The 12,726-nt window shown below is 46.8% G+C and overlaps 4 protein-coding genes across 4 annotated transcripts; 2 read left to right on the top strand and 2 right to left on the bottom strand.

Annotated features, from left to right (window-relative positions):
- Positions 1 to 140: 140 nt before the first annotated feature.
- L199_001218 (uncharacterized protein) lies at positions 141 to 2,186 on the bottom strand (the record flags this gene model as incomplete). Its single annotated transcript, XM_064886973.1, has 8 exons — positions 141 to 276; positions 383 to 444; positions 505 to 600; positions 672 to 1,092; positions 1,163 to 1,367; positions 1,511 to 1,532; positions 1,598 to 1,847; positions 1,927 to 2,186. The coding sequence occupies 8 exons, from the start codon at positions 2,184 to 2,186 to the stop codon at positions 141 to 143; spliced, it is 1,452 nt and encodes a 483-aa protein (XP_064743045.1).
- Positions 2,187 to 5,749: 3,563 nt separating this feature from the next.
- Positions 5,750 to 6,412, top strand: L199_001217 (uncharacterized protein; the record flags this gene model as incomplete). Its single annotated transcript, XM_064886972.1, has 1 exon — positions 5,750 to 6,412. One exon carries the CDS (start codon positions 5,750 to 5,752, stop codon positions 6,410 to 6,412), a length of 663 nt encoding a protein of 220 aa, XP_064743044.1.
- A 413-nt stretch (positions 6,413 to 6,825) lies between these two features.
- L199_001216 (uncharacterized protein) lies at positions 6,826 to 7,851 on the bottom strand (the record flags this gene model as incomplete). Its single annotated transcript, XM_064886971.1, has 1 exon — positions 6,826 to 7,851. One exon carries the CDS (start codon positions 7,849 to 7,851, stop codon positions 6,826 to 6,828), a length of 1,026 nt encoding a protein of 341 aa, XP_064743043.1.
- A 1,786-nt stretch (positions 7,852 to 9,637) lies between these two features.
- L199_001215 (uncharacterized protein) lies at positions 9,638 to 12,689 on the top strand (the record flags this gene model as incomplete). Its single annotated transcript, XM_064886970.1, has 9 exons — positions 9,638 to 9,696; positions 9,749 to 9,804; positions 9,857 to 10,012; positions 10,062 to 10,141; positions 10,194 to 10,490; positions 10,544 to 10,672; positions 10,733 to 10,749; positions 10,812 to 10,925; positions 10,979 to 12,689. The coding sequence occupies 9 exons, from the start codon at positions 9,638 to 9,640 to the stop codon at positions 12,687 to 12,689; spliced, it is 2,619 nt and encodes an 872-aa protein (XP_064743042.1).
- Positions 12,690 to 12,726: the final 37 nt, after the last annotated feature.

The following is a 12,726-nucleotide window of genomic DNA, read 5'->3' as shown; positions in this document are numbered from 1 at the left end:
GATATATACCCAGTCTACACCATCCATGCAAAAATGAAGAAAGCGAAGAGCGAAACATAATGAGAAACCCATTGGATATGTGAGATATGTCTATACTGAATGTATACGAAGACGTGGTACATGAAGAATGAAGATTGCATCTAAGCCTTAGTCATTCTCCTGATAATACGTCTAACTTGATCGGTGACTACATGAGCTGTCACTCGAATATCATCTCGGTTGATGGCTCTTGGTCCGGGACAACCTCGACCTGGGCATTCTTCAGGTATACAGAAGCTACGAGGAAGGAATCAGCACCAGTCTCGTATATTCTCGACAAAGACAACGAGCAATGCGCGAAGCGCACCGAAGGAGTCGGTAATGTATGGGTACAATCACTCACCTGGTCTCATGAACAAGGTAATGTTGTACACCAGCAGCAATGGCAAGAGGAGAATAGTCGGTCTGAACAATGATATTAAATATCCACTCTCATAGTAGACCAGACCCAAAACGGAAACTCACGACTGTACACTCAGCAGGTTGTAATTCAAAGACTGATCCACCAGGGTTCATCCATAGAGTATGGGTAAGACCATTTCCATGTACCGAAATGAGGATCTAGACGGATCACACAGCAATAAATAATTTGTTCTGCCTGCCTGCATATCTTTGGAAGAGATACTACTCACATCAACGGTTGAGATCTCCGCAACCTGATCCGCAAAAGGTATACTCGAGCTGAACCCTTTGATCGTCACATCCGCTAGACCATCATCCTGTAATTTCTGAACGGCATTGACAAGAGCTTCATGATCTTCAGGAACTAACTCTCGTCCACTTCCTTGTCGTTCAAGGTACATCACATGAGGTTTCTTTCCCTTCCTAAGGTTGATCGGACCGGTATAATCACTTAGGACCCTATCACGGAGATTGACCAACCAATCGGACGAGACGGGTAATCGTAAAGCGTCTCCCCATGGCTTCCAAGCGTTGGATGGGCCGTTATGACCCCCTCGTCTATCGGCAATGAGAGCAAGAGGGATGAGGTAGTATTCGTGAGAGGCAGCTCGTTCTTCCCATACGGGTCTAGTCTCGTATGTAACACCGGGGCTAAAATACGTTAAGGAATATCAGTAAGGCCCTGCCACTCTGTTCGAGGGAGAGATGAAGGTAGACTCACAAGAATTTGGTAGTGAACCATCTGTTGGCACCTGGGGTATCCTCCCACCAAGAACCACCATTGCTTCCAGGGGGAGCCTCGGCTTTGTTGTATTGTTTTGTGAAAGCTACCACTTTGATGTTGGGCAGAGTAAGTCCGGTTCGCCAAGCATAGTTGGACCATGTTCTCCATGCTCCAAGGAAAGTCTCTCCGATCCAGTGGTAGTCTGTTGCGCAGGTGGTCAGCGAACAATCCTGCATTTTCTGAGTCCAGAAGGTACATACAGTGGGAGACGACTATTCAGAGGGTAAAACATCCGTGTTAGCATTGTTCTATCGGTTCGTCATTGGACTGGCTCATGTTACTCACAGTTGTCATCGTTGTTTATGATCTACCCCAATCCATATCGATTAGCACTCCACCCTTCAGCCCATTCTGGAATGAGGACACACTCACCATGGGACTTTGTAATTCCTCCGCTTTTCCGAACAACGCGATAGCTTCATCCAGGGAGATGGAGTGACCAATCTGGTTCTCCTCTTTCACCTCGGGACTAACAGGCGGTAATCTGATACCGTACACTTTGACTTCCTCGTGACCTTGTAAGGGTATTCGAGTATCGACGTGCTTGTTGGCAATATATTCATGTTTGGGGACATGCCATGGTTGATCAGTCACGAAGACGTAAGAGTAGTTGTGCCAGTATCTAAGCGGGATATCTCGTTAGTACTTGTAGACCCTTATCTTGTGTAATGTAGCATAGATTGGTCTCGTTCCAGACTCACAAGTTCTCCACTACAGTATATCCCGGAGCGAAGTTGACAATTTTGGACATCTTGAAATTCAGCAACTTATCCGTTTCAGGACTGGTCGATCTGATGCCATTATCCCTTGTATTCCCACTTGAACCTCCCCATCCGGACGATGCGAAACTGTCGGGGAAGAAGGGGATCTGTCCTAAACCCAATGGTCCAAGGAGCAGGTATACAGCTACGGCAGCTGCTGCGTAGGAAGTGTACACTCTGTGAGAGGAGCGTAACATCATGTCGGTGAGGAATGGAGACTAGCTAGATGAAGCAAGAGATCAAGGGTCGGTCAGCAAATCAGACTGTCAGGTATCTGACAACAGACAATGGTCAATGGTCACCCAAGGATCCGAAGTGGTTCAACAGGAGCGGAAGTCGCACCCAGAGATAGTGATTATCCCTCTTCGAGAAAGATGATGTGAAGAAAATCACTCACTGAGCCGATTTTAGCTTTCAAAACACCTCTTCAAGCCTTGCACTTGATAATCCACACAACAACGCGCCAGAAGCTAAGTGAGCTCCAGTTCTAATCTGGCCTGGAGAAACGCGTAAATGACACGCCACTTGGTTGATCTATATACAAGATCCACTTGACCAAGCTAGTGAGACTATATCCTTCTGCTTGAAGGAAGGAATGCGTGGTATGTAGATGATCGATACGTTTCAGAGATGGAAAGTCAAATTGGCTCAGCGGGTCAAGTCAGACAGACAGAGACACGAGATAAAGTGGAATTACGGCAATATAGTGAATGTCTCACCATACCATCGTTGCGTCGCGTGGGAAGCGAATACTACTGGTACAGCAGTACTGCTTGACCATTCATTTCTTACCGTTTTGAGGTATTCAAAGATTCAAGGACCACGAGGGAAACTTTATTTTGGCTCTTTTACTGGAAGTGCTTATGCACCCTCTTGACTACTCTTGCAAATCAGAACATTCAAACAATAGAAAAACGATGGCCATGAGCTCATTGTGCGGCCTTGACGATCCACTCTGATGGTTCCTTCCTGTCGGTGCACTCATTATATATACACACAGAGCCAAAGGAAGGTTAGTCGCGCCTCACATCATATGGTTTCAGGTCCGGCCTCTCGACTCGACACATCAAGATGCCTTCCTTCAGCAGTATCATGAGGTAAATATCGAAGGCTTCTGTTAATAAGATCACGAATCGATGACGAAAGCATATGACTCGAGGCATATTTCACTTGAGGCACCTCCTTACAGTAGCTTTCTTGTCGTGGAACTCAATGGATAATGATTTTTTCTATCGTATCAAGGAGATTAGAACTCCAGAATGATCATACATAAGACTCTCCATCTATGGAATGATCAGTCAGCTCTCAAAATCTTATTCTCCTATTCAGGGATTAGCTTCGTATCAACCCTTTCAACCTCAGCAACGACTATACTCGAAAAAGAGAACCAGGATATTGATCCTCATTTGACAACGCTCGCTTCTCCGAGCAACATCTCAGCATACCTGCTCATCTCTTCGTGCCTCAGATTCAAGTCCGAAGAACCATATCATGAAGTTGCACTCAAGACCGAGGCATAGCTGGTCTCATATAACTTCAGGGAAGTAGCCATCATATGCCGAGGGTATCGATGATCAAAGGATACTCCTACGCTTTACTTACAACTTCAAGAATCTCAACCTGTTTACCTCTTTGGCCGTACACTTGTGTGTCAAGTCAAAGGTCCTTTGGATTGAGTCAAGCCTTCGATTGTAACCCTTTCTTCTGCGTCATCCAAGTCTAGGTCTCTCGCCTTGTTCACACGCACATATTTATGGTGCCGTCCTCATAAAACCAAACTACCATGACTGCTGCCTAACTTTCTCACTGATGAGTCTCAGGTCTGCTCTCGTTCGATGATTCAGATGATTGATAGCTCCACCTCACACAGCCGCACAGTATCTATGTCGCAAACCAACCATACATCCCAAGGAAGTAGTCTCAGGAATGCGGACCTTGATACCGCTGTGAGGACCAGAAACGGCTTACTAGTTATGGGTACGTTACGGCCACCGGACCATTCAGATTCTGTTGCTGAACCGGTTGATCGATTACAGGTTTTGACAGTGCGTTAGCTGGCCTCAAAAGCTGAGCTAGCTCGACCAATTTCAACAACGAGGGTAGCCACTATCTGAACCAGATCAAGCAATATCTCGAATTGCTCGAACCTGCTCCAGTCAGTTGTCGCTCAGATGATTTGCCAGACTACTCGAGAGCACTTTCAGAGATAACATCCAGCTGTGGAGACTGGTAAGACAAAATGCTCATTGGAGGATACCAAACTCCTTCCAGAACGGCTGCATGCTTTAACCGAACGATACAATAACTGGAGGAGGACCACGCGTGATCCTCAAAAAGGATCAAGGTTCTTCTCCCAGGTGTCTTTGCAATCTGGTCATTCGATGAAGGACAAGCGAAGAAATTGGGAAGAAGTTTCTGCGGCTCAGTGCTTTCAAGAATTCCCTGAAATATACCAATAACACGTGCACACTCGACAATGTGTCAAAGGTGGACAACGCATATATTAAATCAATTCCATACTACCTCAAAGCCGTCATACCAGTTGATCAAGAGACGGATCCTATGTAAAGTAATGACAGCGGCGGGGAACTTCTTAGACTTCGTTGCGCTGGCAGAATCGGCACCAAGGCTAACACATCGGGTGCCGTTTGATAGAAACACGGATTATGGTAGATAATTGGCACTATGCATTAGGAGTGGTGTAGATTGAAATGCTAGAAAATGGTCTTGCCAGTACCGAACAAAACACTCTTCTTCCACGAGGCTAATAATGAACACTGGTTATAGTGTCGAAGAGACAATATGGATCTGCTGAGCCTTCTAGCGAGAGCTACTGTATGCATTCATTTTGAAAGAATGCATTGAATGCACATATGATAGTATGAAGCCTCACCAAAGTGAGAATTGCATCCAGCAGAGTCCCATTGTCTTGTTTGTTTTTTGGGATTCCGAAAGCTCAGAATGAGGTCATATGAGGCCCTCGAGCATCGCGCAGACCATTTTGCCATTAATGGGAATACGGACACCGAACTTCACGATGAAAAGTTCAAGCGCGAATCTACTGGAAAAGCATTTACAGACAGATAGTCTGGATATCGATCTCAACCTGAAGGACCCCTTACAACCACGGAAGAATCCAGATTTCATATCGTCGATCTATCTGTATTTGTCTGGAGACATAGGAAAATGTTCAGCTTTGACTCATGTATCACACCTTCGTATAACTTGAATGGTGCCTATGAGTCTCCGTCGGGAAACCTCTCGGCGGTTATCGTTCGCCGTGATCTTTTGGTGGGAAATGGCCGCAGTAACGGAAATATGTGTCGATTGCATTGAATGCCTGGCTGTTTGGTCCTTCGCCTCCGACCTATCCACTCGTATCTCGGTCACAGTGCGGAGAGCCAGGCCTCGCACGATGCAGATGTAGCAGGAATATGCTTGTCGGAACGTGCTGGATCGATGGTCTGATGGTGATCTATGGCCGCTGGACGATGCCCGTGTAACGACACAGCCCGTAGGTGTAGCTGATTATCAACATCAGCAAGTGATCGACACCTTAGCTTCGCGTTAGTGCCCGATTGCATATATCAGCTTCGGCTTCGGGGTACGATAGGCATCATTGATCTATTGTGATTCCGAACGGGATACATATATAAAGAGCTTATGCATTCCCACATTTCTCGCTCCTGCATTCGGAAAAATGGCATCAATCGTGTTCAACTAGATACGCGACTCAGTATAACTTCAATCGAACACCACCAAGATGTCATCTGCTTATACCTTCCTGGTTCTCGGTGCGACAGGTGGAACCGGTAAACATTTCGTCTCTATTGCCTTGAGAGAAGGTCACAAAGTGCGAGTACTAGTGCGTTCTCCCGAGAAGCTAGGTGATCAAGCCGACAAGGTCGAAGTGTGGAAAGGGTCCATCGTCGACGATCTGGAGACAATTGATACAGATAAATTGGCAGAAGGAGTTGACTTTGTCGCTTCGATGCTAGGTGATAAAGAAGCACAAAGGTACTCAAAGATCAACCTTGCATTCATGGAGAAGCTCGTGCCGTCTATGAAGAAACAAGGTGTAAAGAGGTTTTTGTATCAAGCTGGAGGGTTCAGCAGACCATACGGAGGTTCATTATCACCTGTTCTATGGATCATGCGAAATACCATTGCCAGGGGATTCAACGGTCAACATTTAGATAACGAAGCTGTCATGGAATATCTAGCGACACAAGCGAACGACCTGGATTGGATCGTTCATAGAGCAGGAATTTACTCGGATGGCCCCTCCAAGGGAGTTTTAGAAAGATCACAATCGAAAATCAGTATCGCGCCGTTTGTAGATTGCGCAGATTATAGCTATCGTCTCCTCATTGACCCATCCAGAGATGCTGTTCATACAAGCGACTTTAGTTGCTACAAATCTTAGTGGTAACATGTGTTCTACAGTGTTTGGTATGTATATCTATTCACGTCGAGTTTGGGCAAGAAGCTGATGCACTTTTTCCCCACATATAGCCCCTTCCCTCCTTTCTGTCCTCATTCATGTCCTTCCAGCTCAAACAATATCGTGACCAACGTTTCGATGCATGGTTGAATGTAAGACTGAAGAGTTTCCTCTCTTCAATACGCATCCACTCTAGGAGAAATGCAGATTCCTCGCGAGGTTATTTTCAATCGTTCTTGGGTCGAAGAATAGAATGGTATCGTGAAAGAGGCTGTATCATATTTCTAATTTGAATGCTGCACACATGTATCTTGTAGAAGTCAGTTGACACTCGTTCTTAGTGGAAGCGGTAGAAGCGATCACACATACTGTATCAGTCCGACTTTTTTACGCTTTCAACCAGTCTCCTGCTTAACTTCCTGCTCAATCTCCTGTTTGACCTCCTGCCTCACTGGCTCTTCCACTTCCGCCTCGCCTTTTACCACCTGCTCTCTAAATGCCTTTCTCAATGCGCATTTTCCTGCAACCTTTCCACCAGCTTTGCACTCATCGCACACTTTCCCATGGGTGACGAATAGTATGTGTAATCCATACTTGTGTTCATCCGGGATCCGCTTGTTCAGATGATGATACGTTTGTTCCCTTGAAGAGTTCTTAGGGTGCCATCCGAGTAGACCAGTAATCCGCTGTACATGCGTATCCACCGCGAAATCTTCTCTCTGCAAGCAAAACAGAAGTACACAACTTGCGGTTTTGGGTCCCACTCCGTCGAAACCTAACAACTCTTCCATAGCATCCTCCGTTGAAGCCTTGTGAAGATGATCTAACGAGTAATCCCCATATTTCTCCTTCGCCTGTCCTAAAATCTGTAGGATCACCTTGCTTTTGACCTGGCTTAGTCCACCTGATTTGATCGCCTCCTGTAATTTCTCTTGACCTCCTGCAACTATCTCTTCCCAATGATCACTTCCACCATAGACCTTATCCATGTTGATTTTTGCTCTTGTCGAGTTCTTGTCACTGGTATTTTGGGATAAGATTGTCCTGACCAGCGCATCCAAGACTGACGGACTATCTCCACACCCCGCTCGATCCTTCGACGCTACTACCACTTTCGGCCTGACACGGGGACCATGCATCGAGGTGAGAATCTCATGAGCAAGGGAACATTCGGAAGGTGTAGGACGGATGTACGAAGGGAATGGACCATCTAACGAATCCTTAGCGTGAGCTTTGAGCTTTCTATCTCTGAGTGTTTTTGGGGATGTCTCCTGTTTGACTTTGATAGGAGTTTTGAAGGTTGGCGATTCCGCTTTGATCTTTCGTATCTTGCTAGGAGGGGAGACTGGCGGCTCGGTTTTGGGATCGATAGGGGGTGATCGTTTGCGGCTAGACCGACGAATAGGTTGACGAGGAGACATCGGTGTTACTGATCGCAAGAAGGCACAGGTAGTGAATGCGAGCAGCTTGTCGGATGATTCGTGGTAAAGGGGGATGATACTCGGGGAAGCTCTGGTCCGAGCAAGGGTGTAGGAACGATGAAGCAGAAACACGGTCTGTTATACAGGCGTGACTGATCTTTGATGCTTTTGACAGAACGACATATCTCATCGTGATTTGAGATCGCGCGCGCGTAAGTTCGATCAACCACGATCTCGCTGCTGCCCGCTGCACCTGATGACGTCAGACATAATCTGCAAAAGAGTTCAAGCATGTTTATCGAAAGAAAGATTATCTCTATCTGTATCTGTCTCACCATGTATTCATACTCCGCTAGGTATATACATGAAGTCACCGCCATAAGCAGCTCCCCCTGTTCCGATTTGAATAGGGTCTACCGAAGTTGATGAGAAGGAAGACTAGTGCCCGGCGAGAGTGGGACAAGCGTTGGGGTAGACCTGTTCCAGTAGATCAGCAACCAAACGGCGACCATCATGCAGTCACAGCGCAATGCTTACTCTGCAATCTCACCCTCATTCAAGTGTGCCTTAATGCACGCTGCAGAAGCACTGAGCAAGAAATCTGCCCACTTGCAGTCTCGAAGACACAGCTTTTCGCCTCCACTATGCTCCACATCCCGCTGTTCATCCGGCTCAGCGCTTCAGTCAATTGATCAGGTAGATCATCTTGATCTTGACCATGGAAGCTATCCCAGAGGTATCGAGCCTGTCTGGCTATGGTTTGACTAAAATCATCTTAGCCCTCTTAGGCGACGTCACATTGCATCACAACACTCCTCTGAGAGATGAATCGTATCCCTATGTGGCATACCAGTGTACTGGTTGACCAGAGAGGGAACGCTCAGTACACATAAATTCTCAAACAACGCCGAGGTGACATAGGGGTCTTGATTTTAGTGCTTTCTTAAATCTCGCATGTCGATCGTTTGTCTAGCACTAGTGCAATTCCAGTCTGAATGCAAGTCTCGAATTGCACCAGTGAATGAACTAAGGGGTCATTCGGGAACAGGGGTCTGTGGCTTCGGATGTAACGAGTATACCGCACATGCCGAACGCCAGGCAGGATACTTTGGTTTGGAGCAATAAATGCGAGACATCAGCAAAACTTTGATTAGATAAACATCACTATGGTATAGATGATATATGCGAGACATTAATAACCACGGCATTTTGTGAACTGCGCTTACAAGACCGCGTGGTACTAGGTTAAACAGGAAGTGTATGCTATGGCTCGCTCGGCACTATTCATAGATAGTTACCGCATCCGTTTTTTGGGTCCCATAAATGATATTCCAGATAACACAAGGTTTGGATAGACCCTGACAAAACGCCACCGAATTTGGTAACAGAAGTTGTTCCGGGACATAGGCACGGGTGATCTGCAGAGGAATTCGGTAAGAAAAACTTTCCAGACAGCGAGTTGTCCCTGATCTCCTGCTTAGCCATCTATGGTTAATTTCACGGCGGCTGACGATTGGCGTTTGATTATCTGTCGATATTCCTCTCAGTTCACTCTGGTCAACCTCGTTAACATGTTATTTTGAGCCATCTCCGAAACCCTTTGCATTCCTCTGACGTAAAATGGAAATGTGATCGATGATAAAAAGTTGGTGGAGTAATGTTCGTCGAGGTATATTTATATAAGGCTCAGTGGAAAGAGTTATGTTACGATGACTCAAGTTTTCTCAATCATTGCCACTGAGCATTGATAACATCATACATTCCTACTTCCATCACCACGGTCAATATGCAGCTTTCGACGCTTCTCGTTGCGGCAGCCGCTTGCGTCAGCACAGCTAACGCCCAGTAAGTTGACTTTCCACGCGACGATGTGAGCGCATGCTGATCATGATGGTAGTGTCGCATTATGGGACAAGGGAATGTTTGGTCTCAATTGGCCATACCAAGCGGACGGTAAGCATCATACTCATATGAAGATGGCAGGGAGAGCTGATCGTCCGTACAGATCCTCAAAATCATAACTACAACAACAATCAACCAGTTAACCCTCTGAGGCAAGCGGATTCTCTAACTACTGCTCAATGGTTTGGTCATGGCTTGTTAGGATATCCACCGAAAGCGGGTGATTTCATGGTCCTTCCTTCGGGAGGCACCTACAATGGTGAGTGAATTTATGGAGATTGCATTTGCTGTGCTGACATCTTCCGCAGGTGAAGTCTCATGTAACCGTGCTCAAACTTCATTGGGTAATCCTTCGGATACCAGCGCGAAATATCAGTATGCTTGTAAAGTCAGTCTTTCCTCACCGGCACTTCAGGGTCATTGCTGACGTTCACAAATAGCCCGATGGCGGTCAATACAGTGGTGTCGGTGCATTGCATGTCATGAACACCTACAACGGTACCGTGGATAATAGTCTATTTGGTGGAACGGCCTTGGCTATCGCATACACTTCGGATCCGTCTTCTCTGTCACCCAACGACATGACAGTGATCAGTGTCAACCAGAATTCAGTCTGGGAGCGTGAGATCAGCTATCAGATCCCGGCTGGATTACCCCCGTGTCCCGATGGTGGTTGTATATGTACATGGAATTGGATCCATCAAGGAGGCAAGGGAGAAGGATATCCATACGAGATAGTAAGCCCTATCACCAATCCTCATGGAAAAGAACAAAGCTTATGTACAAGCAGTACAATGTTGCCTACAGGTGTCAAGTTACTGGTCAGACCAATTCTGCCAACACTGTTCAGAGAGGAGCCGTGCCCAACAAATGTGATAACAACCCGTCTAAATGTGTGAAGGGCCCGAAGACACCGATGGTGAGTCCGACAAGTCGCCTGGTTGCAGAGGCTATCTAACAATGCCTTCACTTAATCCAGTATCTTTGGCAAGCAGAGTAAGTCACCCCTTTCTTCGGCAATTTGAGGTGGATTTTCGCTGACGCTGCTACTCCCACAGTGGCAACAACCTTCCCAACCTTGATACCCCACCTAACTACAGGGACAACTGGGGCTTTGCGGATGGAGCTCAGAATGATATCTTCCAAGCTTCCTCTAATCCTGCAGGTGCTTCGTAAGTTTCCCTCGGAAAATCTTCGGAGACAGTTTACTGACAGTCTGTTTTAGTGACACATATGTTTCGACAACCAATCTACCTGACGGTTGGAGTGCTGTGGGATGTATGATCGACACCGATAATCCTCGTGCTCTTCCTGGAGTATCTACGACCGACGCCAACAACAATACCATCGAGAACTGTGTTGCCAAATGCAATGACCAGGGATATGTGTTCGCCGGTGTAGAGTACGGTAAAGAGTGTTGGTGCAGTAATACTGCCAACCTCAATCCCGCTCCTGCTACCGACTGTTCAATGACATGTAGCGGAGATATTTACAGTACTTGTGGAGCTTCTTACCGAATCAACGTCTACCGAAGTGCCGATGCACCTGCTACTGGTCAACCTACTCCTCTTCCCGACAACTTGATACCTGATGGATGGTCGAGCGTGGGATGTGTAGTAGACGATCAATCTAATCGAGCGCTCAATGGCGGAGCTTTCACATCTACCAATAACACCGTTCAAAACTGTGTCAGAAATTGCGCTTCTCGAGGTTACGTCTATGCTGGTGTGGAATACGGTCAGGAATGTTGGTGCGGGGATGCCAATTCTCGGTTGGTCAGCGCTAGTTCAGGTTGTGATGTAGCATGTACCGGAGACAAGCTTTATGTGTGTGGTGGATCTGATCGACTCAACGTCTACGCTCTTATCCCCAACATCACCAGTACCTCGGCATTTGCTTCTGCCACTGTGTCGACATCGATTAGCAACAGCTCAACTGCTACGTCGACTAGCATTATCGCAACAACCACCAATTCATCTGTGATCCCCACCTCATCCGCAGCAGCTGTCACAAATACCTCATCCAGCTCGATTCTGACAACCACGACTTCGACTGCTCCCGCATCTTCATCTAGCTTATCAGTCGCAGTTTCAACCTCCTCTGCTCCTGCATCATCGAGCGCCAGCTCTTCCTCAATTTCATCGACCTCTGTCGCTGTCTCATCTTCTAGCGCCAGTTCCTCAACTTCTTCATCATCTATCCTTGCCTCGACTGCATCATCTGCCAACTCATCTTCCAGACCTACGCTTGCTTCTTCATCTTCCTCCGCTCCTGCTACCAGTGTAAGCTCAAGTACTACCGTCCTGGCTTCCACCACATCTACTGCTTCGATGGCATCTAGCACAGTCATCAGCTCATCTTCCTCAACTCAACCAACCACATCAAGTGCTACAAGCACATCTACCACTTCTACATCCTCTGTGCGACCTAGCTCTTCAACCACATCGTCCACGAGCAGTACTTCAACCACCTCGATCAAACCCTCGTCGAGTTCCACAACAACATCGTCTACCACGACATCGTCTACTACCACCTCGGCAGCTGCTGCTACTACCTCTCTTCCAGCAGGCTGGATCTCCCGAGGCTGTTACGCCGATTCGTCATCCAAGCGTGTCCTCAACGGTAATATCTTCGAGTCGAAACCCGATATGACTTACGCGTCATGTATCGCCATATGTGTTCGTAAAGGATACACTATGGCCGGTGTAGAGTACGGAACGCAATGTTTCTGTGGTACCGCTTTGGTCAGCCCCTCACCAGCTGCTAATTCCGAATGTAATCGACCATGTTCAGGAGATAGCAAAGCGATGTGTGGAGGATACAACCGAATTAGCATATTACAAAATTCACAAGTGAGCTCTCGACGAGCAATGATAGGCGAGAGAGATCACCTGCATATTAAAGCAGGAAGGAGAAGGATAGAAGGAGATCACTAGATGTCATGAAGCAAAGTTAGGAATTTCGCAGGCGAGA

Source organism: Kwoniella botswanensis, chromosome 1 (assembly GCF_036426115.1).
Source record: "Kwoniella botswanensis chromosome 1, complete sequence".
Classification (NCBI taxonomy): domain Eukaryota; kingdom Fungi; phylum Basidiomycota; class Tremellomycetes; order Tremellales; family Cryptococcaceae; genus Kwoniella; species Kwoniella botswanensis.
Note: the sequence above shows the minus strand (reverse complement) of the source record. Positions and strands in the feature narration are given on the sequence as shown.